The sequence below is a fragment of the Sphaerodactylus townsendi genome, linkage group LG01, assembly GCF_021028975.2.
Source record: "Sphaerodactylus townsendi isolate TG3544 linkage group LG01, MPM_Stown_v2.3, whole genome shotgun sequence".
In the NCBI taxonomy this organism is placed as follows: Eukaryota; Metazoa; Chordata; class Lepidosauria; order Squamata; family Sphaerodactylidae; genus Sphaerodactylus; species Sphaerodactylus townsendi.
Window position 1 is genome coordinate 154,599,316 of NC_059425.1, and position 26,424 is coordinate 154,625,739.

General features: G+C 43.9%; 1 protein-coding gene across 3 annotated transcripts; it reads right to left on the reverse strand.

Moving 5' to 3' along the window:
- Positions 1-539: 539 nt before the first annotated feature.
- ALKAL2 (ALK and LTK ligand 2) lies at positions 540-21,345 on the reverse strand. Of its 3 annotated transcripts, none has more exons than XM_048497850.1 (6): positions 20,855-21,345; positions 18,934-19,202; positions 14,447-14,500; positions 14,178-14,258; positions 11,558-11,623; positions 540-1,141 (listed from the first exon to the last, which is right to left on the reverse strand). In XM_048497850.1, the coding sequence occupies exons 2-5, from the start codon at positions 19,196-19,198 to the stop codon at positions 11,559-11,561; spliced, it is 465 nt and encodes a 154-aa protein (XP_048353807.1). In that variant the 5' UTR covers positions 19,199-19,202; positions 20,855-21,345; the 3' UTR covers positions 540-1,141; position 11,558. The 3 variants fall into 3 exon arrangements, with proteins under 3 accessions (XP_048353807.1, XP_048353804.1, XP_048353814.1); XM_048497847.1 differs by having other exon boundaries at positions 18,934-19,258; XM_048497857.1 differs by having other exon boundaries at positions 11,547-11,623; positions 18,934-19,258.
- Positions 21,346-26,424: the final 5,079 nt, after the last annotated feature.

The window sequence follows — 26,424 nt, forward strand, 5'->3', positions numbered from 1 at the left end:
ATATTCATTTCTTCTCTCTTGCCTTTCAAGAGAGAACCTGAATTGTTCTTGTATCAGACATAGTTCTGCCTGGTTTTCTCCTAGCATCAGTAGGCCAGAGGTCCTTCCTGTTTATATAAGGGTTTGTGCATTATTCTTCACTGGTGGTTTAGAATCCACTGTCCATATGAGAGACAGAAGCAGACATCCAAAAGCACTGCAATATAACCTATGAGTTGACTATGCATGCAGAACAGCTTTCTCCTAGCCTAACAGTGGTAGTCTTTCGTTAAATGAAGCATAGCCAAGGACAGTATGGAGTGGTAGAGCCACAGAAGATAAAGTAGGGCCACAGGTCTGTAGAGTATGTGTGGTTATTCAGAATAATTTGAAAGAATGCTGTTCCAAAAAGCTTCATGTTATCTCCTATCCACTACTGTGATTGGCACTTGTTTGAATGCTATTTCAGTCAGCTGTAGCTTGTATCAGACTGTATAATGTTTGTCTCTTTAATTTTACTTGTCTAAAACTACAGCTCAGAAGCAGACAGAATGCCTAAGTTGTATACCAAACACTTTATTACTTATGTTATTTACATTATTTACATATTGCACATTTAGCTGGAATGTTTATACCTCTATTGTACAGAAAACATATGTCAGAATCCAAATTTCCACTTAAAACACATTTGAAAGTGGCATGCAGTTTGCACTGTAGGAGTCTGATTCGACCCTTACCGTACAAATTTGTGAATAAGTTTGCAACCAAACATTTTGAATTTGCATAAGCATGAAAGGTCTCAAACAATATCTTTTTCTCAACCGGTACCCATAAAATATCAGAATGTACAATATTTTTGTACTTGAAAAAGATATTACTGAATCTTTTGGCATAGCAACATTTCTGATGTAGGGCAGCTAAAAGTATTATTAAACACTGAAGTTCTAGTGGTAGTTTTTCTACCATAAAGAATGTATCTGTAAACAGTGGTGACAAGTATACAAAACACATGTTTAAAGAATTATGGGAAGTAGTCCATCAACTTGCAAAAATAAATCTCTTGTTCACAATGGATATGTTACAAAGATGGTATTTGATTTCCCTGTTAGTTTCCAAGGCACTTCTCTTGGTTATTATTTTTTTCCTTTGATGAGGGCAAAATCTGAAATAAATGAGATTTTTTTTAATGAAATACAAAAGAATATAAAACACTGACTTTTAAAGAAATTGGTTAATTTATTATTGGTTGTGCAATATTTTCTTTTTCACAAGTTTAAGAATCTATAAAGAAATTATTGCTTTGAAAAGCCTTGGTTTGTTTAGTTGATTCCCTTCCTCCCGCCCCCGGGGCACACAGGATTGTTATTTAAAACTATAGCAGCACCACCAGATAGGAACTTCATTAATGAAATTCTATCTTGTTACTAATGCAGTTGAAACACAAGATGAAAATGAACATATTTCATACAGCAAAAGAGTGCAAAATTCAGAAGTGCTGTTTTATCGCCATACAAGTTGAATCACTGCATCAGGACAGGGCAGGTAAAGCAAGCCATTTTCAGTAAAAAGGTCAGTATGGTAGTGATGGCTTTTAGTAGTGTTTGGAAGACCGCTAGTGTCATCAGCTGTCTCTGATATTGGAGATGTATTTTCAAATGTCATGGGGAATAGTGTGCTTTTTAGTGGCAACCCCATGCAAATGTAATCTATGCTATTCCTCAGCAGTTAAAATAAGTGAAGAATTCATCTGGTTTTGAAGTGTAATTTTAGTATCCAAAGTAGATGCTTTACAGCAATAAATCACAAGAAAACCTAATTCAATACCACAACTTCCTCCTCTACCATACTCCTGCCACTTGATTGGTGTAAATATAAATTAGCCCGTCATATTATTAGATGGGGCTCAGTTACAATGCTTTCTATGTAGTCTCAATGTTCGTTGTTCCATACTTCTAAGCTGAAGTGCTTTGTGGCAACAGCTCAGTTTTGTTAATAATGTCAACTTTATTCAATGCCTAAGCAAAGTCAGCTGTCAGACACTGGCATCCCCTTCGCGTAGAACAATTATATTAACAGTTAGGCTAAAGCAATATTATTGACAACTAGCGGGGCCCGGCCACGTGTTGCTGTGGCAATTGTCCTCATCACAGTCTGCAACCCACACAGATGTCCATGCAGGTCCAATGATCCCCAGCATAGCCTTTTGGGGTGGTCAAATGGAATCCCTATTTCCCTTTTCAATTCACATTGTTATATGGTGGTGTCTTGTTTTTTAGCATAAAGTAACCCTTTCCATTCCGCAATGGAATTGTCCAGAGTGCGAATCCCGCGGTCCATGAGGCTGGTTGACACACACAGTCCTGGCTTGGGTAAGGCAGAACTGGGGCAAGGAGGGTATCCCAGTCAGGCAGCAGGGGCAGGGTGGTGAGGCGCTCAGATCGAGGCCAGCTTCCTGGGTTCTTAAAGGGCCACATGCAAAAGAAGCGGAGCCAGTAGTGTTGGTTCGCCCCCACCCAGCGGATTTTCGTAGCAGAAAAAGGCAAACTCCAGCTCGCTTTTAGTAAAAGAAAGCTGTGGTGAATATGGGTGAGGAAGTGGGTAAGTGGTGGTTGGATGGGAGGGAGGGCAGAGTGAGGTGTGTGAGGATGAGCTGGATGTGTATGAGAGTATGTGTGTTGTGTGGTAGGAGTGGATGAGGCACAGAGAGTGAAAGTTACCTGCGTGTGAGGAAGGGGGAACCCCACCTGATGTCTCACACAGCAAAGTGTGTATGTGTTTCACTTCCACTCGTATTACTTGACAGTATTACCTATTTATTGTTTTCAATGCTCATTGTAAACCGCCCTGAGCCCTCCGGGGGAGGGCGGTATAAAAGTGGAACAAATAAATAAAAATAAAATAAATCTCTGCCCATCTGCACGAACATTCTAAGCCCTCATACCAAGCCCTCAGGCCACAGACATGCTGCACGAACATTCTAAGGGTGACAGTGTAAGGATCTCAGTCGTTCTTGTTTCCCTTACAGCCTAACCTGGCCTTGACGGAGATTCTTTTGGCTGGGCGTCCGGCCAAAACCTGCACCAACCTTGTGAGAATGTTTATCTTGCTTTTGCATAGTGGAATTCCGTTCTCATGAGAACGGGGCAGGGGGGATGGGTTAGTCAGCGTTATAACCTGTTGTTTGAGCGGGGTTGCTCATTCCTGCCATGTCGTGTGTGTGTGCTTTCCAGGATGTCTGAATAAACGGACTTATAATCAAAAGCCTTTTTATTTCTGCTCTTTGGAATTCCTTATGGATTATGGCAGGAATGAGCCTCAATTTTCTCTCTTGAAGCTGTGTTGCTTCTGGATCTCTGGTATTCTAACATGCAGAGATTTAGTAGTCTTGATGACTGGGCATGTGGAGAGGCACGATAGCCCCCATAGAGGGTTTCTGAGCCTTCCCGCTTCCAGACTCCGAGGAGATCCGAGGGGAGATGATCCAGTTTAAGCTGGTGACTCTCTCCCGATTCCTCGGTCCAGTTCCGAAGTCCTGCCTCTCTTCCCTTGGGACCCGATGCGACATGGTTCAGATCGTGTAGCAGAGATGCATGTAGAAATTTTGGGGCGCTATCTATGGATCGGTAGCCTGTTGATCGGCAGGTTTCATTTCCACCCGGCAGCGTGTGGATTACAAACCCCAGATGCAGCCAGTCCCTGAGGAGTTTGGATTATCTACCATTTCATGCCTTGACACCCAAGAATCACATTTGTGAAAGGTTGCTGGACAAATACTTCGAGGATATTCCCAAAAGATCCAGCAGTGGCATAGCACCGGCACTCGTCCCAAAGTTACAGCCCGGAAGGCAGGGGCGATGGCCGAGGGTTGGATCGATGATCCGGAGAAGAGGGATTCCACACCACCTCGGCAGATACCAGAACCCAGGGAGGCGAAACGAGCGAATGGGTGAAATCCAGATGGAGAACAGTTGGAGGCGGTGGAGGAAAAACCATCAGAGGGAGGAACTGGATCGATCCCAAATCGTTACCCATGCCCTGGCGAGAAAAGAAAGAATTGGGGACGATCGCGGTGGCCATGCTCTTGCGGAGACGTAAACTTTGCCTAAGGCCGAAGCGCTGGCGAACTGTGTAGGAAGAAGGAGGCTGAAAATCTGCTTGGGACCGTGAAGAGTCTACAGCGGGACCGTGAAAATAGCAACATAAGGAAATCCAAATGGAGTTGGACCTGCGTGAAAGAGAAAGCGTTAGCGTCAGCAGTATCAACAGAATCCTAGCGATTCATGACGAAAGTGCTGGATCGGTCCAAACTGGATTTACAAGCACCAAAAGCGCTGGAAAAACTTATCAAAAGCCATCCAAACCCAGAATGAACTGACTTTTGGCAGCCGTTCCATGAGGCGAAAAGAAGCCAGAAGTGGATCGAGAGAGGGCAGCTTTGCAGCAGCACCAAGATGCTGCTTAACGCGCATAAGGAAAGGGAGATTAGCTGAGCGGGGAGCAAACTCTACGGCTGGCAGCGTTGGCAAGGAGGCGTTGGTTAAGAGCCCCAGTTGGTGCCTACACCTTCACCCTTTGCCGTGACCCTCCCTCCTGCGGGCGGTGCCGGTGCGAGTCACCATCGTGACCCGATTCTAACAGCTTTTCAAGCCCGGGGCACACCTCCTCAACCCCCTGCTCACTCCAGCGCCCCTACCCTAACCTCAAGTACAACAACCACGTTACATGCAGCAGCAACCCCAACTTACGCACCTAGAAGCCGCATTGAAAGAGGGTTCTACAGACCCCCCATCAGCTTCACCGATTTGATGGTACGGCGTCCAAACTTCCTTACTTTATCCTGCAACTTTCGATGCTCATATGCAAGAATTTCATGATCTATATATCGTTCTGAGCAGCGAAAAAATCACGAGACATTGGAGTCGGTGTTTGGATAAGGGAGTAGCAGCTGAGTGGTTTGTTACTCTTTATGAATTGCAGGGGCGATACCGCTTGCGGTGGCGGGCTTCCTCCAAAGCGTTAGCATTCGGTTCCAAGATCCCAATGCTGAAAGCGATGCTATCCGTACAGTAAAAGCCACCATCAACAGGGCAACGCGCTCCTTTGCTGATTTTGCCCGTCGAATTCCGAGCTTAGCGGCCAGTGAAACTTCCACCAGACTGGCCCGGCGCCATGAAAATCACGGTATTTTTTGAAGCAATGGATATTAAACTTCGTGAGACAGTGATCCTTGATTTCCGGATCCCATAAGCGGCTTACGGATTATGGATCGAGCTTCGGCTGCGCCAGGTTGCTACCCTGCGTCTTGCCTATGCCCGCGCTGGAGCGCCGCCCGCCCGAAACCAGCCAACACGCCGGCGCCCGGCCGCGTAGAAAAGCCAAGCCCGGCCGTAGCTGGCCGAGACCAGCGTCGAGAACTGCCGTATGCGCCGTTTGAGATTGTGCACTCTACTGCGGGGAGGGCCTGTGGCCACCTGGCTGCCTTAACTGCCGAAGAAGCAGAAGCCTCCCTCGGGGCCCGCACTCCGTCCTCGCCAAGCCTCCACGCATAAATCCAGCCTGCCAACTCAAGAGGATGGAGTCCAAAGCTGCTTTGATGAGGGATCGTCGTAGAGAGGGAAGAAACTCGTGCTTAGTCTTTCCAGCAGCACCGTGGATCTTAATCCTTCTCCTGATCCGGTGAAAGGTGAAGGCAGCGCCCATTACTATTTTGACTTCCTTAGCCAACCCCAGTAAACATGCAGCGTATTTTGGCCTCTGCACTTGTGGACTCGGAAGGTTGCTCCCACTGCGCTTATGGAGACCGCAATAGTGGCGAGGAACTTTTCGGTTTAGAACCGGAGTTCCCTTAGTGAAGCCATTCCACTTCACCCAAATGGGCGGTGATGCCCGCTGGGTGGTGAGGGTCACGGCCGGTTCAAACCCAACCGGTACTTCTCCCGTTTACAGCGATCATTTGGGAAGAAGATTAGTTTCATTCTTGCTCCAGTTGCAAAGCACTCCATTGTATTAGGTATGCCATGGCTGCTTTACCACGAACCAACGCTTGGTTTGGAAGGAGCGAATCCTTCAATTCTCCAGATCCCCTGTGGAGATCACATGCGGATGGGAGGAAGATCCATTGGTAGGGGAGGGAGGAAGCTTGAAAAACCATGCTAAGCTACAGCTTTCAATGTACTGTCGGCTCCCCTTGCTGTAGAAATCCCAAAGGCTGATATCAAGACCTATCCAGAGTTTTTCCAGGAACAGGAGTCGCGATCAGCTTCCCCCATAGAGATACCGATTGCAAGATCCTGCTACAACCCGGAGCCCAATTAGTACCTAAGGGTAGGATCTATATCGCGCATGGAGTCCCCACCGAGGAAAAAAGGAGCTCAGCGCTTCTTAGATAAAATTTAGCCAGCACGTGATTCATCACGGCTGAGCCACAAAACACACCCATGCCGCCCTGTTTTATTTGTTAAGAAAAAAAAGGCCGGTTCGTTAAGACTTTGTACTGATTATACGTGTGACTAAATGCTGTTTCCATCTCCAACAAATATCGCCTTTGCCCTTTAATCAAAGGACCTCTTGGATGCCCTGGAGGCAAAGGCAGGATTTTACAAAAAAATTGTAGTTCACGGGAAGCTTATTATCGATGTCCGCATCGCGAGAGAATTACGAACATTTAACTTAGCATTTAATACAAAATTCGGGCAATATGAATATTTAATAATGTCCGCCGGATTAACTGGGGCCCCAGGGGGGCTTTCATAGGCCCTCATAAAGCAGTATTACATGATTTGTTGTACAAAGAGGAGTAGTTGTATATTTGGATGATGTTTGAGGATTTACTTACAGACCCTGGAAAGGAGGCATGAGGGCTTTTAGTCCGGGAAGTTTTTACAAGCGTTTGCTTGATAGCTCCCTCTTTGCCAAGATTGTCCAAAGTGCTGTTTTCACCAATCCTCCATAGACTGCCCTACCCTGGGCTACTCGAATATCCTCTGTGGATGGTCCTAGAAATGGACCCGGCTAAGAAGGTAGCCGCCAGTGGTTGACTGGCCTGCCCCACCAATAGAAGGGAATTGCAATCTTTCTTAGAAGCTTTGCTAACTTCTATGGTGACTTCATTTCCCCATTTTGCCAAACTTGCCTTACCGGCTCACTGATCTTTTACGCACTAAAGGAAAAGGGCGCCCAAGCGGCCAAGCCGAGCCCCCCTCTCCTGGTGGCAGGAATGCCGAATTAAGCATTCCAGCAGCTGAAAACAGCTTTCACAACTGAGCCAGATTCTGACACATCCCGACCTACTGAGCTTCAACTTTCATGCGTTCGCGTGGATGCTTGGGACAAAGAAGCGCTGGCTGCCCTCTTGCAGAAAAAATAAAGACAATAAATTGGTACCGTGTGCTTATTTATCCAAAAAAATTTTACCTGGTTCGAAGACTAAACTGGACTGTGGGAGATAAGAAACCGCTGCCATCAGAACTTCGCGTTGAGCACTTGGCGCCATTGGTTTAGAAGAAGGAGCCAAGCACCCCTTTCAAAGTCTGGTCAGATCCATAACTTAAAAGCTTGGCTGCGCTTTCCACACCCCTCAAAATGTCCAGCTAAACAATTACGTTGGGCTGATTTTTTTCTCTGCGGCTTTTCCTTTCATGGTCCACTTTTTCCCTGGTAAAAGCTTAATAAGCTGGCTGATGCATTGTCCCGCCTCCCGGGGAGAAGCATTATCGAGGATATTCCATGCACCGTTCTCTCTCTCCTCCCAGCTAGGATTGGCTGTCACCAGCTCACAATCCTCTCGTCACCCCCACGCCCATTCCAGCCATCGTCTCCCCTTCCTCCAGGAACTCAAGGAGGCGGGATTGATGCGAGATGCCAACAGAGGAAAAAAGATGCACAGCTACAGCGGAGGATGGTGTCTGCTGAAAAGGGGTGTTGATCATTCGCGACTCCTCCCCTCCGAAAGCAGGTTCTTCAAGCAGCATGCCATGATGCTTCGTCCAGGCTGGAGCACTTAGGGTTTGTGAAAACCCTTCATCCTTAGCTACCGCGCCAGTTTTGGTGGCGCTCTATCGTAAGGGCGTTGGAGTCTTACATTAAAGGGTGTTCCCGCTATGTGTGGAGGCCAGAATAGTCAATACCGCGAGAAGCCTCATGGATTACTGAAACCTATCTCCGTTGCCTCTCGACCCTGGCAGGTTATTTCCAATGGATTTTTATCACTTTGACTTGCCGGACAGTCACGGGAACACTGTTTTGTGGGTGGTGGTGGATCCTCTTTTCCAAACAGGCGCATTTCATTCACTTGCACCACCTAGCCACCTTCAGCTCCCAAATAGCCCGGTTGTTCATTCCAACACATCTACCGCCCTACATTCCTCTCCTGAGAAGGTGGTATTCGGATCATTATGGCCCTCAATTCATTTCTACCGATTTTGGAAGGCATTCCTGGAGTTGTTGGGAACCACACCAGCAGTCGCCGCCCCCTACCGCGTTCAAAGTGGCGGGCTAGAAGTGAGCGAGGACGAACAAGAACACTAGAGCAATATTCTACGTTGTTATACAGAGCTACTACCATCAAGACAACTGGGTGTGAATTGCTTCCCTTCGCGAAGTATGCTTACAATAATGCGAGATTCATAGCAGTGCGCCAGAAAACCCCATTGAGAATAGTCTCTGGCGATCCTTCCACGCCCGTTTGCCCCAGCTGCGGCGGAGGTATTGCAACCACCAGAATTCAATCAATGGATTTTGTCACTAAGCTGAAGGCTGGAAATCGAGATTTCAGTCTACCTTAAAACAGGCTCAAGAAGTCCAAAAGTTTTCCAGGCAGATAAACACCCGCTCAAATTCCCCTTACGTGTTGGGAGGGCTTGGGTTTTATTTATCCACTAAAAACCTTCCAGGCGTTATAAAATACTCAAAACTTGGCAAAGAAATTTGTGGGTCCCTTTTCAGATTACAAAGAGTGATCAATGATGTTTACTGCTTTCGCTTAGATCTGCCTAATTCACTAAGTATTAACATTCATCCCATCTTTTCATTCTAGCTTGCCTCCAAGGAGGCTCCGCTTCCCGGAGATGCCTGGTACGACCACCTCCGGAGACACCCCGCCAGTTATAATTGATGGACATAAGCATTATGAAATAGATGCTATCCTGGACTCCTAAACTTCTTTCGCCTAAGCGTTTACAATATCTGGTGTCATGGGTTGGCGGCTATTCTTCTGGCTATAATCAATGGGTGTATAAGGAGAATATATCCCGATGCCCCCTCTTTAATTGCTGCATTTCACCAAGCTTTTCCGGACGAAACCGAAAAGAGGAGATTTCTTTTAGGAGGCAGAGTGTAGGATCTCAGTGGATTCTTGTTTCCCTTACAGCCTAACCCTGGCGCCTTGACGGAGATTCTTTGGCTGAAGCGTCCATTGCCAGGACCTGCACCAACGTTGTTGAGGAGAATGCTTATCACTCGCTGCTTTTGCATAGTGGAATTCCGTTCTCTCCTCGCGCATGAAGAGCGAGTGAAGGATACGGGTTAGTCAGCGTTATAACCTGTTGTTTGAGCGGGGTTGCTCATTCCTGCCATGTCGTGTGTGTGTGCTTTCCAGGATGTCTGAATAAACGGACTTATAATCAAAAGCCTTTTTATTTCTGCTCTTTGGAATTCCTTACAGACAGTAGACCACAGCCAGCTTCATGGCCTGGTGCGCCAGGAAAAAGACATTTTACCTGGCTCAGGTATGGACTTTCGGTGATTTGAATGTCCGATTACCTGCTCGCAACAGGAGGGACGTCATGTGAAAATTTGGGGGCGATCCATCAAGCCGTTTCCGCGTTAGGGCATGAGTAACAAACTCACAGTTAGCTTTTTATATATATAGATATCATAATGATGTCACAGGCAGATACGCCAGTTAAAATGCTTAAAGTTGTATTCTGATTGTATCGTTTACCCTTTTTTATTAGTGGGTTTGAATGGTTTAAGATGAAAAGTAGGATAATAAATATACTAAATTTAAAACTCTAATGTATGGTTGCTATCTATGGAAATTAGAGTTATACATAAACAGCTCCTCTGCTGACAAAGATATTTTTAAACTTCTTCACATGCAGGCTCCATGCTCTTCTCCAAGCCAATCATACAACTTAGTGGCATGGTCAGAATTCTGCTTACAAGTAATATTTGTTGTAGTAGTGGATTTGTTTAGTCAGCTTGCTTTGAGTTGACTGTCAGCCTCCTTTAGTGTTTTTCCATGCAGATGTGAATTGTGTGAACAATTCTTAAAAGAGCAGGCACTTAGATGAAACATGTCTGCTTGGCACACAGTTCCAAACTGATCATCATTTGTGAAAGGACAAATTCTCTTCTCATTAGATTAGTTTAAATCCTGGAATAATGCCCAGGAAGTAGTTTTTATAGATGGTGAGCTAGGTTCTCCCCCTCCCCCTTGAATCTTGATTTACTTGGCTTACTGAGATGGCTGTGTGACAAAGTAGTGTTTACTCTCTCTAGTCTCTTATGTATTTATCTGATACTGTTCGGCAAACGTCTAAAGCACCTAGGAGGGAATGTGACAGTCTCACGCAGAGTAAGAAGAAAGCAGCTGGTCTACTGGCTGCAACTATCTTGCATCTTTATGTAGTAATAGCACAAAATGAGAGCTGTTTGCCATTATGGCCTACATAAAAAAGGAGAAACAGCACTTCTTTTGGACTAGACCTTTTTTTAAAAGGGAGGCAGCTCTAGACCAAACTTGGCTGAGATTCTTATACTTCCCCATCCTTTATGTCTTGGACAGCCATGCCTGCTTTAGAAAGGCATGGCTTTCCCTTCTTGTGGTTGTCATCAATAAAATAAACTCAACCAATAGGAAATAAACAAGAAGCTATCAAAAGAATAATAAGTCTCATCTCTGAAATACATTCTTCAGAAGTGAGTGTTTTATAATTTAAGTAGGTATATTTTTGTTTTCTTTCACAAGTTTTCAAAGATAGATACTGCATCACTGTGCTAACTCCAGTAGGAGAGAATTGTGGAGGGGGGGGGGGGGTTTGAATGTTTTGTTAATAGAGCATCTGAGATTCCTGATATTGCTTATGTTAGTTAAACAGCTTCAGTGAGAAATTAGTGCAATCCTAACCTCAAATCTGTACAATGTTTTCATTGCCTGTATTATGAGTGAATGATCATAGAGGTCTTACTAATTTCTGTAAGCATAAAATAGGCATATGTTTCAGTAAAATATGTACATAGCATTCAGTTATTAATAAAAATTTGACCAATATCAATACATGGAGATTGATGTTGACTCAACAGTTGAATCAGCTCTACCAGGAATGCTTTGCTTTAAAAAAATATCACTACATGCATGTGAATAATTCATACATTATGTTTAATTCTTTATAGTGTTTTCCAGAATGGGGAATATCCTTTATTAATGAGCAGTAGTTGGTCAGATAAAGGCAGTTATACCCAACTCTCTGAAAGAGATCCCTTAGCCAAAGAGCTATTGCTTTGACCCTTTTTGATATCTACAGTGTTGGTGGAGTTTATACGTACACAAATGATTTAGTTCTTACCAAATGCTTACCTTATCCTTCCACACACATTGGACTTACAGCTAGCCGAGTCAGAAGCCTGGCACATCTTTTATAGTCTACAGTGAAAAGATCATAAATGGAAATTAAATAACCAACATACTGCTACTGATTGGTTTAGAAAAAAAATACAGGAAGCTTTGACTCTTAAAAGCTCATATGCCAAAAATCTTGTGGATCTCTAAGGTGCTACTAGACTCAAGTCAAGGTTACACTGGATTGCAAACCTATTGTAATTAATCTTGAAAATAACTCATTTTAAAAATACAAGTTCGTATTTGTGACTCTAGGAGATCTGCTGTATAAAAGCAACTTCAGAATTTTAGATCTTAAAAAAAAAAGATGTTTTATTCCCATTGTGATTTGAAAACATTCCTGTGCAACATGGTAGTGGGCTATGGGACACTGGATAGTGGGATATGTCTTTAGTGCTATCTTAACATTACATGCAAAACATCTATGTAAGCAGTCAGTTATATCTGTATACACGTGCTGCATACAGTAAACATAAAGTTTTGAAATCTGGTCTGTTAACACTAGAATGAAATTAGTGTTGTCTTTCTGTTAACACTTATATAGAAAGACTGATATGTGAATAATCATTTGGTGTAGCAAACCAAGAGGAAAGAACTGTTGATTTTGTTCATGAATTGGATAAACCAAGTCAACAGATTCTTTTCATTGTGGAATTCAAAGTGGCATGAAGAAAGAACCTAGGGAGGTCTTCCATTCAAGCACGCACAAACTTGCTGCTTACTTTGAGGAAGGGAGCTATATGACAAGCGTTCTAACTATACCTTAGTGTTTGGACGTCGACTTGTTAACGTTTCCTGACCTATATTTTAGCCACTTCACATGTTGTTGTACATGGACACCAAAAATGTAATATTTGAACATGACCACTGCGTTATTTGCAAATACGTGAACCCCACAGATACACTTTGTGCTACATTTGGCTGCAGCTCCCTGCCAAATACACACTGTGAATGCTTCCACATGGATATTTTGGTCTGCCTTTTTTCCATATTTGAGTGTGCTTTTTTCCCCCAGAGCATTTATAAATTGTTATCCTCTACTGCTATGATTTACTTGACCTTAATTTCAAGCTTTCATTTTTTTAAAAAAACTGTAATTCTCACCCTTTTTATTGTGGATATCTATTTCTTTACACTCCACCTTTACCACAATGGGAACCTGAAGCAGATTATATCATTTTCTTTTCCTTCATTATATTCTCATAACAACCCTGTGAGGAGATTAGGGCTGAGACTGTCACCCAGGAACCTTGCATGGCAGAATAGACCAATGAACTGGGGTCTCCCAGACTCCAATCCAGAACTTTTAACTACTGCATCACACTGGACATAATGGGAAAGGTACAGGCAGTTTTTGTCCAGATTGCCTTGAAAGAAATGGACATGAGAAGATGAAGCAGGGCAGGAATTCATTGCTTAACTGATCTCACAAATATTCTTTCAATGCCTCTGCCACTGCAAATGCAATAAAAGCAACACAGAATAACTGCTGTGTGAATGTAGACTGAATGTAGACTTGGTCGCTCACTGAAATCATGCAGGAAACATCCTCAGTCAAGGTTAGTGATAAGCAACAAGTTCTCTGTAGACCACCAAGAACTAGCATTACAAATGCTCCATGCCAGAAATGCTTATGCAAGAAACCAGATTTGGAAATAACAGTTTGAAAGGGAAATATTTAGGGAACTAATATTTTTAATTGAGAATTCCTTTAACTTGATTTAAATGCCAAGCGTTAGGATGGTTCTTTGTGTGTAAGACCAAACCTTGCCAACCTTTGAACGCTGCCAAGATCAAGTTCATACAGCATGGAAAAGTCTGCTGTAACTGGCAGCAGAATGAATAACTTTGCTAATGCAGCAAATGACAAGTGTCCAACTAGTGAAGGTAAGTGTCTTATGAACAGCTGCCAAGAATGGATGTAAACTGTAAACCGAAAATCAAAATATGAGCCAAGTTGGATCAGAAGGCTGCCAAGTTAGGCTGAGGTTACTGAGGGAAGGGAAGGACATGTTAGACACTCCATTAAAGAGTCCTGAGGAATATGACATTAATATAACATATCCTTTTGCTTGCTCATTAGGTAGAAGGGATCTGATGCTGCTGAAGATTCATTAATGGCTGGGGGGCACACTGATAAGTGTCAACAGCAGGTGTGTTCTCTGCACATGCAGAGAAGGCTTATGTTTTGGGGGAATTTAAGTCCCTCTCTGAAGTTTCAGATTTTTTTTTTTTTGCAGGACTGTGGGGGTCCCCTGAGTGTGCAGAACAACCTGTTGGGGGTCACCCTGCCCCCTATCTGCTGTTTTAAGTATTCAAAGACAGGGACCAGATTTGGTAATTTTATATATAGAGAGAGAGATGATACAAAACCTATTTTACAATCCACAATTATAGGTACTGGGTATCAACATTTGAGTTTCATTATATTTTAGCAAGGTTGTGAACTGATTAATTTCTATAATTCCACAAGCTCCTTGCAGGAATGAAATGAGAGCTGCTCAAGAGGACAGACCTTTAAAAAAACTTAATTGCTCTGTTCAGCAGCTACCAACTGTTTGTAGACTCTGGAACTTACATGCCGGAATGGTGCAATCTCTTGTATTGTGGTAAAGTCTATGAAAGTGTTTAGTGCATTTTGGACCAAAGTAAAGAGGACCTAGAGAGGAAAAAGAAAACATGGATCAACTGAATTTGTATCAAGAAACAGGATAACAACCAACAGTTCCAATCCAATCCAAAAACCTTTGTTAGGCATAAAACCAGAAACATTCCAAGTACAATAACAGGATCATTGTTACATATCATAATCAACAGTTATATATTCAACTGTGAAACTTTGCTTACCTGTTAAATGCTTTAAAAACTTGTCTTTCATTCTTAGATCTCTAGGAACTATTTCTGTTGAAATAAATTGACATTACATTAGAATCATTCATGTTCTGCACACAGCTACAGGGGGCATATACATTCCTAGCTTTCGTTTTTTATAATAAAGTCTCTATAAATAGAACATGGAAAAGGCATAATACTGAGTCTTGCTTAACTTCTGGAATCTCTCATCACAGAAAAAGGTACATCACTGTAGGAGGCCAAATGAGTGAAGAGGTATAATATCCAGGCAGTTTTTAATCCAGCCACTTTTCAGTCCAGAAAAAATAAGGTCTTTGGGAGAGTGCAATTAAATTTGAGTCAAGAATAATTCCTGCTCTGAATGCTGAATCTGCAAACACTCAGTACATGTGCAGAGGGCTTTTCCTTCATAGCATAACCACATGTCTTCTATTAAGATATAGGTGAACTAATTAAATCAAAGAACTCATAAGAAAATCATTTTTTTCCAGTGCATGCTCACTTGTGGTAAACTGCATTAATGAACTGGAAGTGGGAAACAATAATCTGGCACTATCAGCCAATCTACACTTTACATTTAGCGCATAACTCATCTATTAGCCCATTTCTTCCACCACATAATTGTGACTACACATTCATAGATAGTACAGTACTGAATGGAATGTGGGAGTGCTTTTATTAATACTGCTATTTAATGTGACATCATCATGATCTATCCCATGATATCACTTGACCTCACCATGTCATCAGGTCCCTCCCAAGAGTCTAAGGGTTTGGAATGACAGGGACCCTACTTCCACTCCCTCAGGATCTTCATTCTCTCTCACTATAAACATTTCAGCTCTATGGTAGTAAATGGTTAAACTGCAGAAAGGCCTAAATATCTTTCAAATGACACTATTTCCATAGTGACTGGTTAAGCTGTTTCAGGGCCTTTCACTGAAGACAGACACTGATGCTCAAGTGTGAGGGAATTAATGGGAATTCAGAAACATGTAATCTTAGGCTGTTATTCCATATCCATAATCAGAAGTTCCACAATATACATTATACAGAAGTATAGAAACTCATAATAAAGACAGCCTTGATTTGGCCCTGTAATTCCTTTCCTCACAAGTTAACTTATCCAGGGAAGAACAAGTTGGAAACTTAGAAGGTATCTCAAGTCAATAATTGGAAAGCTTTCTTCCCATGAAATCCTGAACCTGATCTTTATAATACAGGAATGGGAATGTTTTTCTACAGCATGCTGCTCAGCAGATCATGGAGAGGGATATAGGGAATGATAAAGGGCAAAATCCCTCATTCTTTACTTCACCTCAGTACCCTGGGATCATTGCTGTTAGATCTTCTGCTCCCTCAACAACTTAAGGAATTGCTAATAGACCAAGGTTACTGTGCTTGGGTTACAGGAAGTGTTTTTAATCCCCCAACAAGGACCTTTTTAAAGCTCTAAACTGGTCTGAATAATTAAAAGTATATGGGATCCTGGAATGGGAAGAGAGGCACGAGTCCCAAAGTATAATTTAGGGCCCTATAACTTCTACTTCTAACCAGAGGTGGGATCCAGCAGGTTCTCACAGGTTCCTGAGAGTAGGTTACTAATTATTTGTGTGTGCTGAGAGGGGGTTACTAATTGGTGATTTTGCCACGTGATTTTTGCCTTAGTTACACCCCTTCTCTCAGCAATAGCGTGCAGAACTTGAAGCAGTCTAGAGGGAGGTGCACCAGCATGCGTGGCAGCCTGCGCCTGCGTGCATTCGTTTCCCGCCCAAGGACCGGCGCAGCGGCTGCGTCCTTGCCACAGCCTCGCCCAGGAATGCCCCGCCGTCGGAATGCCCGGCCACGCCCCCGTCGTGCCCTGGCCAGCCCCATTGGCACTATGCCACAGTTTGAATCCCACCACCATGGGAACCTGTTACAAAAATTTTTGGATCCCACCACTGCTTCTAACTAATATTCATTATTGCTATGTTTGCTGGCCCATTTTGGGTGTGTTCTTTTTAAATTTACAAACTAGTTTTTTTCTGGTCTGAGTAAACAGAAACATAGACCATGTGTAGTCCCATTTTGCTGTCCACTCATGGAACTATAATGTCCTACTGGGAGGATCTAGGGAAAATGCTATTCAACACTGCCCGAAAAACTGAGTGTACATAAACCAATGCCTTTATCGTTACAAGAAATATAAATGAAGCATTGAGCAAAACAGAAAATATACCTAGTAAATTACTTCATCTGAACCTCCTGTGTTTGTGGTTCTGCATCTTATATTCAGTAGATGGGAATATGATTAGTGTATTGAAATCTGCTTTTGCTACTTCAGGCTGTCTCCTTGATTTATTTCCACTTTTTATTGCTTTTAGTTACTTGCATTTATGTCTTAATAATGATTGCACATGAAACATTGCACTTTATTTATTTTACCATAAATGAATGCCTAAGTGGCCTCTGAATTCCCCTGGAATCTCTTATTGCATTTACAGCTAGAACATTTCCAACCAGATCTGATTCACTGGTGAATTTAGACATTTCTTGAAACTCATTCTTAATTCTTAGTATAGGAAGCCTCAGTAGAATTGACCTTATCATAGCTGACCTAAATGTGTCATATGGAGCCTAAAAGACATGTTTCTCTCATAAGTTCCTCAGGGCCCAGACAGACACAGAAGATTGATAAGATCCTTAGGTAATTATTGCTTTCAGTGATAGGAACAAATTTTTTAAAAAATCTTTCAGAAACTTGAAAATTTGTTTCTTCTGTTTTGATTATGGCAGGTTGACACTACAGTCTAAGCTGTTACAGTCTAATTAAATGATATGGAATAGCTTTGCATGCATTTTAACCCATTGGATTGGACAGATTTCTAGCTGTCAAAGACCTACTCCACACATTAATACACACGAATATCTGAATGGTTAGGATAATATTTTTAAAAATAATTCTCTGCATGTAGAAAACTAGCGTAAGGAGAAAGGATTAGAAAAAGCTGTCTTTATTGCACATCTATTGGACTTATGTGAGGAACCCTCTCCAGCTGCAGTTTGAAGACATACAGGTTAGAGTCCTACTACTACTTTATATACATAATAATCTACGCTGATCAAGAAGAGTAAAACATATGAAATGCACAGTCCTGTCCCACTGATTAAAAAAGTATCCACTGTATACAGCATGCAGACTTGTAAATGCTTAAAATGGGTTTCAGTAGAATTGTCCTACTGAAGTCAAAGAATACTATTAGTTCAGAGTGACCCATAAAGCCAAGACACTCAGATGTAAGCAGTTTTATTTATGTTGTCGTATATGAGAATAAAATAAAATAGACTAAAATTAAGTTTGCAGTACAACAGAATTCTTGACTAGGCAATGCCCAATTAAACATCACAACAAAAACTGGACATGTATGGAAACTTCAGATTTCACAATAAACCACAATGCACAGTAGCCTAGCTAATGTAATTGGCATTGATCAATGGGAGAAGAGCATGAGAGTTGGTACATGCTCTATTAAACACGTTCCATAATTTTGGTTCATTAAATTCATTGGGATTTAAAGCGTTTAGCTGCAACGTTAAAAGGCTACTAAAATCAAACAGTAGAAAGGCAGGAGCAGTTTGAGTTCTCTTTGTGATATTTAGTAGTCAAATGTTGCAACTGCAGATTTTAAAAAATGAGTCAACAAGAGGCACAGTATGCACATGCAGAAATAAACACTCTGACATATATAACTGTGTCTAAACTGTTTATGATTACACTTGAAGCCCAAATATCCTCCAAAAGGGAGCTGTATTAGGATTTCTAGTCTATTACAGGAATGAAGAACACAAAAGATACAATAACCATTAGGGATGCCAACCTTCTGAAAACCTGTAGCAAACTTCCCATTAATTTAAACATGAGCAAGGTATCAGCCTTACAAGCAATCTTTTGCAGGTTTCAAAGGCTAAACACAGTTTGTTATTGGAAGGATGAAGAAAAATAGCCCACGTGTTTTAGAAGAGTTTAAAGTATTGTCAGAGATTAAAAAAAAGTAATCAGGCTTCGTGCAGTGAAAATAACTTCTTGAACTATGAAACAGTTTTAAAGAAGATGAAAGAATTGTCAAATAGTGGCCAACTATACTAATAAATACCACTGAGGGGCCATCCTAGAAAGTGACCCTCTTTACATTATATGGATCTGATATCATTTCACAGATTGTGCTCCTCAGCACCATCCAATGGTGAAAGGCACTAACATCGTTCTATTCCACCATGCATTTAGGGTGATGAGGGGGTTAGGGTCTCTACTTTAAGATTTTCCATCTTAGACGATATTTTTTTGCTGAGGAATCTCCTAAAGCATTTCTAACCACTGCAATATAAGATAATATTGAAGCAATGGACAATTTTTCTGTCTTCTCAAAGGATAACAAATGGGGGCAGGACTGCCCTGAATTTCCCTGACTTAAACGCACACAGTCTACAAACTCACTTACCAACTCTCTGTTCCTCTGAGTAGGTTCCATAATCGGCTACTTTCCTCCGATCCGAAAGATAGTCCTGTTTGTACTGAGCCCCGTTCTCCTCCTCTTCCTCCAGGTGGTACTTCCTCAGCTCCTGAATTATCTCCATGATAAGATTCAGGAGGTTTTGCCTTTCCTTCAGCTCTGCACTTGATTCCAGTGTTTCTTTGCAATGTCCAGCCGATAGCATCACCAGCACCAGACCGAGCAGCACAGGAGACTTTAGGAGTCTGCACATTGCACTGCAAAGGAGAAGCGCACAGAGAGAGGAATCGGAGCCACGTTCCCAGTTAATTCCCTAGGGAAAAGAAAGGATGGGGGGGGGGGGAGAATTTAAAGGCGGAAGCTGCCAGTTGCTGAAACACACACGAAATAAGTTCTGGTCTTTAGCGTCTTTCCTTCAGATCCTCAGTTGTTCGTTTGATAACTTTTTGCTCTTTAGGGCAGTCCTGGGTAGGAGACTCTACAGTGCTCTTGGCATCGAACTAACAGTCCGATCCGCTACTCGGAAGTCTCCTTTGAGATTACAGCACTGGATTAGGAAAAACAATGTGAATTCAGGGCTCTTACCCATCCCCCCAAAAATTAGACTGGGAGAGAAGAAGGGGATTCAAGCAGGTATCCCTTCCAGAAAAGCACGCTCTTCCTCCAAGATCCAACCCTGTTTAAAAAAGCTTAGAAAACGAGAGAGAGTGGGAAATGCTCTCCCAAATACACCAGAAACTTTAGAAGAGTTGGCTTGCATAGTGTGATCCTCAGGCTAGGCAGAGAAACTTTCACCAAGGTCCCCCAAAATCAAAACTGGAGAGGTATGGTATGGAAGTCTATGCCAGAGAGCTCTTCTTCATTTGTTTGGAACTGAGTGGAGCCTTTTAGCAGGCAGCGTCACGCACATGAGTTACTCCTGCTTGTCATTCACGCTGATGGGTGCAGCCCTAAACACCGGGGCCCCCACCCCCCAAGTTAGAATCTAATTTTCCTTGGGAGGGAGGCGGGGTAAAGAACCCACCAATAGCAGTGTCACCTAGTGGCTGTGGATGTTGGGATTCCAAGTGATCTCACATCTAGAGATCTCACATCCCAACCAATCTGTCGAAGGTGCTTCCATTCCAAACACAGGCTGCCGGCTGAGCCTCGGAAAAGCCACAACGTTGTTTGTTCTTCAGCCCTACTCATAAAGCCACTGGAATGGTGTTATGGGGGGAAAGTGTTTCTAAGCAAGAAGACAACCCCCCCCCCTTGAGCCCGACGGGGTTAAATACCCTCAAAGGAAAGAATCACAGCTACAATGTGGTGCAGCAGTTAAGTTGCCCAACAAGGTGCAAGGAAAGGCAGGTTCAAATTTCCACGCCGCTCACTAACCTACCTCAGAGCGAGACTATAACTGAGACGAATGATCTAAACTACTCTGAGCACGGGCGGGATATAACGTGACAGGTAAAGAATAGAAGCTTCTCTCCTTCGCTTGGGAACCTGGCTTGCTAAGTAAGAAGGATCAAGCGAGGCAAAGCACGTCGACCAAAAGTTGAGCGAGCCTGACCACGCGCGAGGCGACCCTTCCCTAGCAGCACCTACGAAAGGAGCGGGCGAACGGATGCGCGTCCCCACTTGCAAGGACGGCCGGGCCCCAGGAGCGCGTCCCCACTTGCAAGGACGGCCGGGCCCCCACGCCCTCCTTTCTGAGCAGGTGCATGACTTTGGCCAGGTCCCCCACGCCCCCGGTGCCGCCACTACTTTCCCAAGCGCCTGGATGCACACCCTTGCAAGCACCACCCTGGCAACACGTGCATAGCCCGCAGCCAGTGGCAGGCGCCCTCGGGCGCAATCTGGGGAGCATTTGGGTGGGGAACCGCCGCGCGCCGCCACCCTCTAAGATTGCAGCCACCAGCATTACCTGTCTCGGAGCGCGCACCTTGGACGGGTCTCCTGCGCCTAGGAGAGTCCGCTTCGCCTGGACGCCTGCTGCTCCCCTCGGGCTCCGTCCCGTCTCGGTTACCTACTCCATGGCTGCGCTTTATAAGGGCGCAGAGTCCGCGCCGGGTATCGGCTTGCAAGTGGGTGGGCGAGGCGACACCGGGTCCCTCGCAAAGGCAACCCCGCCAGAAGTTCTCGGCTCGCCGTCGTCGCCCACCCCCGCCTCCAGTGCCCTCTTATGCTGCCTCTCCGCAGACGCAAAAGGAGCCCGGGCTGCCTCGAGGGGGAGGAGAGCGAGGAAGGGACGGCGCGGGGGGGGGGGGCGCAGCCCAAATTTCTTTAATTAGCAGGCCGGCCTGCAAGAGTCACTCGCCGCCTGCCCCCTCCCGCGCTGCTCCCTTCGCGCGCCCTGCTTCGCCCCCCGCCTCCCTTTGCTCGCCGTCGCCCGGCTGGGCTGCATCTTTCCGGCATCGGCGGTGCCCAGATTACCAGCAGCGACTTGGCTGGGCTGCTGGCGGGCTTCGCCGGCCCCTTCTTGTGGGGCGGGAAAGGGCGGGGTAGGAGGACGGGGAACCGGGATGGGGAAGATTAGCTCAGCTGCCCGAGCGGGAAGGCGCTGCGGCGACCGCGGATCGATGCGCTTCCCACTTAGCCCGCGGGAGGGAAGAGGAAAGCAGCACGCGCGAGCCTTGGGGGGTCTTCCTCGCTGCAGGAAAGAGACCCAGGGTGGAGAAGCCACCAGGGGGAAGGGGGTGCGCAACGCACCAGGCGCACCAATTCTGGTCACGTGGGGGCGGGAAAATCCCCGCGGCGCCCCCCCCCCCCCTTTACATTTAGGAATGGAACATCTCAGAGAAGAAGTCTGCCGGCCTTGCGTGGGCCTGAGGGGGAACTACATTTCTCAGGGGCTCCTGGGAAATGTAGTTCCCAGCAGGCCAAGGCAACGCAGGCAGGCTTCTTCTGCCTGCTCCTTTCCTAAAAGTAAGTGGAATGGGGTGCTGCGCGCGCGCGGGGTGGGGGTGGGGTCGTCAAAAAAAGCCAGGGTGTGCACCGGGTGCACTCTGGCCTAGCTACGCCTCTGAGGGGTCAGATTCGAGGTGAAATCGGTGCATCTCGTCCAACACATGAGCGGAATCCCACATGGATTTGGTTAGCCTCCAACCTGGTAGCAGTCACACTGGATTATTGTTCCCACTGGTCCAGCTGCCCATTGTGATTGGTGTCAGCCCCAAGCTCACCAGTCAGCATAAAGACAGTTTCCTCATGACTTGGATATTGGGCAGGAGTTGGCAACCTTTACCATCGAAAGAGCCATTCCGCCCTAAGAAAAAAAAAACTGTCCAGAGCCGCAAAACATATTTGAGCCTTATAATTAAGGTAACGCACACACAGCCTACTAAGTCTAAATTCGCCTATCGACATTACTAGTAAAGGGTCTGATTGAGCATTCAATAATGTTTTACCACCCATGACTATATTTTGTTGGCCACTCCTTTCTGCCCAGCCCAAAGCCTCCACAGGTGATTGGCCACTGGCCTATGGGCCAGACCAGGGGCAAACTGCCCAGGAGAACATATGGGGTCAATTGTTCCCCGGGCTCCGGCCATTTAGTCACTTGGGGGCAGAAAATCGCTCCCCTCTCCTCCCCCCCTCCGTCCATACACTGACTTATTTCCGCTGTGTGGTATGGACCATTATTACTTTGTTCAGATTTGTGAGTTGGAGCATGTTCTATAATGTGATGGTGACTTTGAGATGATTTGGTGCAAAAAAAGTTGTTTGCTCATGGTAGAGGAGGGCAGCCGCTCATACAGGGTGAAGGGGGGAGTGGAAAACTCAGATTTTGCATGGGCCTGCATTTTCCCTAGATATGCCTCTGGGCCAGACCGCACCTCCTGCGCTGCTCTCTGGCCGGCTGGCTATCTACTCAGTTAGGGAGCCACTGTAGAGCTGCAAAAGAGCCTTTTGTGGCTCCGGAGCCACATGCGCAGACCCCCAAGCTAGAGAATGGGCTCTGCATATGAAAAATTCCTGATTCAGGCCCTGGTATCTTCAGTTATAAGAATCTGGTAGGAAACACCAGCACTGGACACCCTGCAGAACTGCTGCCATTTAGAATAGACAATACTAGACCAAAGTTCTGACTTAGTATAAGCTATCTTCAGATGTGCACATATTGGGTGATAAACCTATTCACCATGAATATGTAAAACCATCATCACAAACCAGCTAAATCCATAAATTAGTCACGGACCACCAGTTGCCCATTAGTTTCATCTAGAACCACATGTTGTTGCATTACTGGGGATAGATTACTCTTATCATCATTCTCCATTAACTTCTGTGGGGTCTCCCCTCCATTAACTGCTCAGAAAAACAACTAAATTTCACACTTTCATATCTGCTCCATCTCATCCATAACACAACAAAGAAAAATGTATCAAGATGTCTTAACACAGAGCCAAACTAATACGGTCCGTTTTGACAAGTGGTGACTATCTAAAGTTTGAGGCAGAGAATCTTACCCTTATAACCTTATTGTGAGTTTGAGAGGCTGGCTGAAGGACAGGACTCTGAAGAGATGGCATAGAAATATCCTAAACAAATAATGCAGCCGTTGTCAGTATTCTACTAGTTCTGTCTTGAGACTGGTAAGGAGGATAGAAGTAATTTACCTCTAGGTGTTGGTGCTCAATTTTTTAAAATTTCACATCAGTATTACCTTCAACCACATATAGGTTGGAGACGACTTGGGGAAATTTCTAGATAGGAGTATCCTCAGTCAGATCATATTTTGTTCCAAGTATAAATCTCCCAATCTTGCTTTTGAAACGATGCCTCATTTCCTGCACATTTATTGGCGCTCACATCATTTGTTTCTCAACTTTGTTCCTGCCCCTACTTTTAAGTCACATTTTACTTTCAGTTAATGTAATGTGTACGTGTTCTGTCCCCCATTTAATTCTGCAACTTTTCACTCCTCTTGGCATATATTCATTACCTCAGGGGTAACAAGCAGGTGTGGAGTTTCTTCATCCCAGTCATAAATATAGTATACATAAGGGTTCCTTGATAACTGTAGTAATGTGTTGATTATTTCATTGTTCATAATTCACTCAGAGTGTGTATATTACTGCCTGATATGAAGCCTTTTGTAATAAGCTCCTCAGCAATTGTTTTCAGAAGACTATGGGGTAGTGTCAATGGGCCATGATTCACCTTATCTTTCTACACATAATTTGAGCACTGATGTGTAAGTGAATTGAAAGGTGAATTAAAAGGGAAAAATTATATTCCCTTTCCCCAAATGTAGATGTGGCAAGGGATATCCTTTCTTGGTTGCAATGTGTAGTTTGCAGAGGGCAGTTCAAGCTGGCGTAGCCTCTTCAGATTTTATTTATTTATTTATAGGCCGTTTTCCCCCATGGTGGACTCAGGGTGGTTTAAAACAATACACAGACTAAAACATCCCCATGGTGGACTCAGGGTGGTTTACAACAATACACAGACTAAAACATTGGCGTGTCATCCCAATGGCTCTAAAAACAACTAATTGAGGGGGATGGAAAAAATAAGGAAGGGAAGAGGATAGAAAACAGGTTAGGGTGTCTGCATTAAAATTACCACTGGTGCTCTCAACCATAGGCCTGGTGGAATAGCTCTGTCTTATAGGTCCTGGGAAATAATAATAATAATTGTACCAGGCCCCACAAGACCCTGGTCTCATTTGACAGAACATTCTACCAGGTTGGGGCCAGAGCTGAAAATGCTCTGACCTTGGTTGACAACAGCCGGATACTTTGGGGGCCAGGGACCACCAGTGAGTTGTTTTGCACAGAATATACTCTTAGGGGTATATTTGGAAATAATCTATGTACCGTTTACACAAGATATACTTGGGTAAATGGTACCTAGACTCTCTTAAGCCCTAATGCACAAAACAGTAAAAATACAGTTTTAATTGTGAATTTGGACAAGTTATATTTATTCAAATACATGTATAAGAGTTGGTTCTGACTGCATATTTGTGACTAACACACTGAAAAACTCTGTTCATATGAGTTGTCTAGTCATATTAGAAATGCATACTCAGGATCTCAGATTCACATATGATTGTAGGTCATTTTTCATAAAATGAAAAACTGCATAATGAACTTACTGAGTATCTATGTTCAAGTTATTCACAGTTACAGTCAACCTGAAGAAAAACTACACTCTTCTAAGTGTGCTTAATGTTAACGGACTCAGAAGGGTATAACTTAGTTTAAGATTACGTAAAGCTAATTTTTCCATCTGTAAAATGGAGACAAGTTTGTTATGGAATTGAATGTTAATGATTGTTAAGCTTCTTCATGCACTAAGAAAAGGCCTATGTAAATGACTGATAATCATGAACAAAGAACTTCCATGTATGTTTTTAAATATCTATGAAATACAGAGCAAAATAATTTTTCTAATCAGGAAAAAATTGTTTCCTTAAACGTGCCTCTTAAGCAATATAAATGCCACCGAAACAGGATCCAGTAGAACAACTCTATTTGCTTTAATGGTGTGTATATAAACCTCTCCCTTTGCTGCTAATAGAGTAAACAGAAAGTTGGATCAAACATTGGAACTCTTTTTCCCAACCTGCACGGAATGGGCAGAGATGGTAGAAGGGTAGTAGAATAATCAGGATGCACTCTGGCTCACTTGAATAAATAGTAAAGATACTTACAAATGAAAATAATGCTTCCAGTGCAAAGAAAAAGATGCCAAGAAACAGAATCATGAGGGCATCACCAGATCCCAAGCAGTGACAGTAGTGACACATAATGGTAATACTTGGTATTGCTGGGTTCTGGAGAGTCTTCCTTAAAGCAAAGGAAAAAAAGCTGTTTTCTTCCAAATGCAGTAAAGCGGCCTATAAAGAAATTAAAAGAATCCATGATTGTAAAAAAAATCATATGAGACTATAAGCAGAAAAGAATATGTCTTAGAATTAATTTAAGGTCTTAATGTATATCAGAAAATTGAACAATTGCATATTCAGGGTTTCTAAAACTAACCAATTAAAGAAGGGAATAGAGCTATTTTATTGGACCCTTTGATAAGAAAAGAACCAATCAAGCAGCAGGAAGAATGTAGCAATCTTACTGGTCCCTTTAGCAACCTTTAATAGGTGTCAATCAGAAGTTTCAATCCCCCTTCAATCTGGCCTGGAGACCCAACTAAAGGGGGGGGGGATCCCCTCTTGGGAGCAGCACACCACCACACCAGCAGATGCACTATCCCCGGGGCATTTACTCTGACGGAGGGGCAATCTTACCAGTGTGCAGCCACTACCTCCCTCAGCACTGGAACACAGTACTGAATGCCACACCAATGCTCCTGCTGTCACCACGCTGGCATAGCAAGGGCTGGCCAGGTGGCCAGGGGAGGAGCTGGTGTTAGTTAGCTCCCTCCTGGCCTTTGCCAGTATTATGGCAGAGGGCCACAATTAAGACTTAAGCCACTGAAACAGTGGTATCGACCTATTGCAGCCCAAAGAGGCTTCTGGACAGGCGTGTG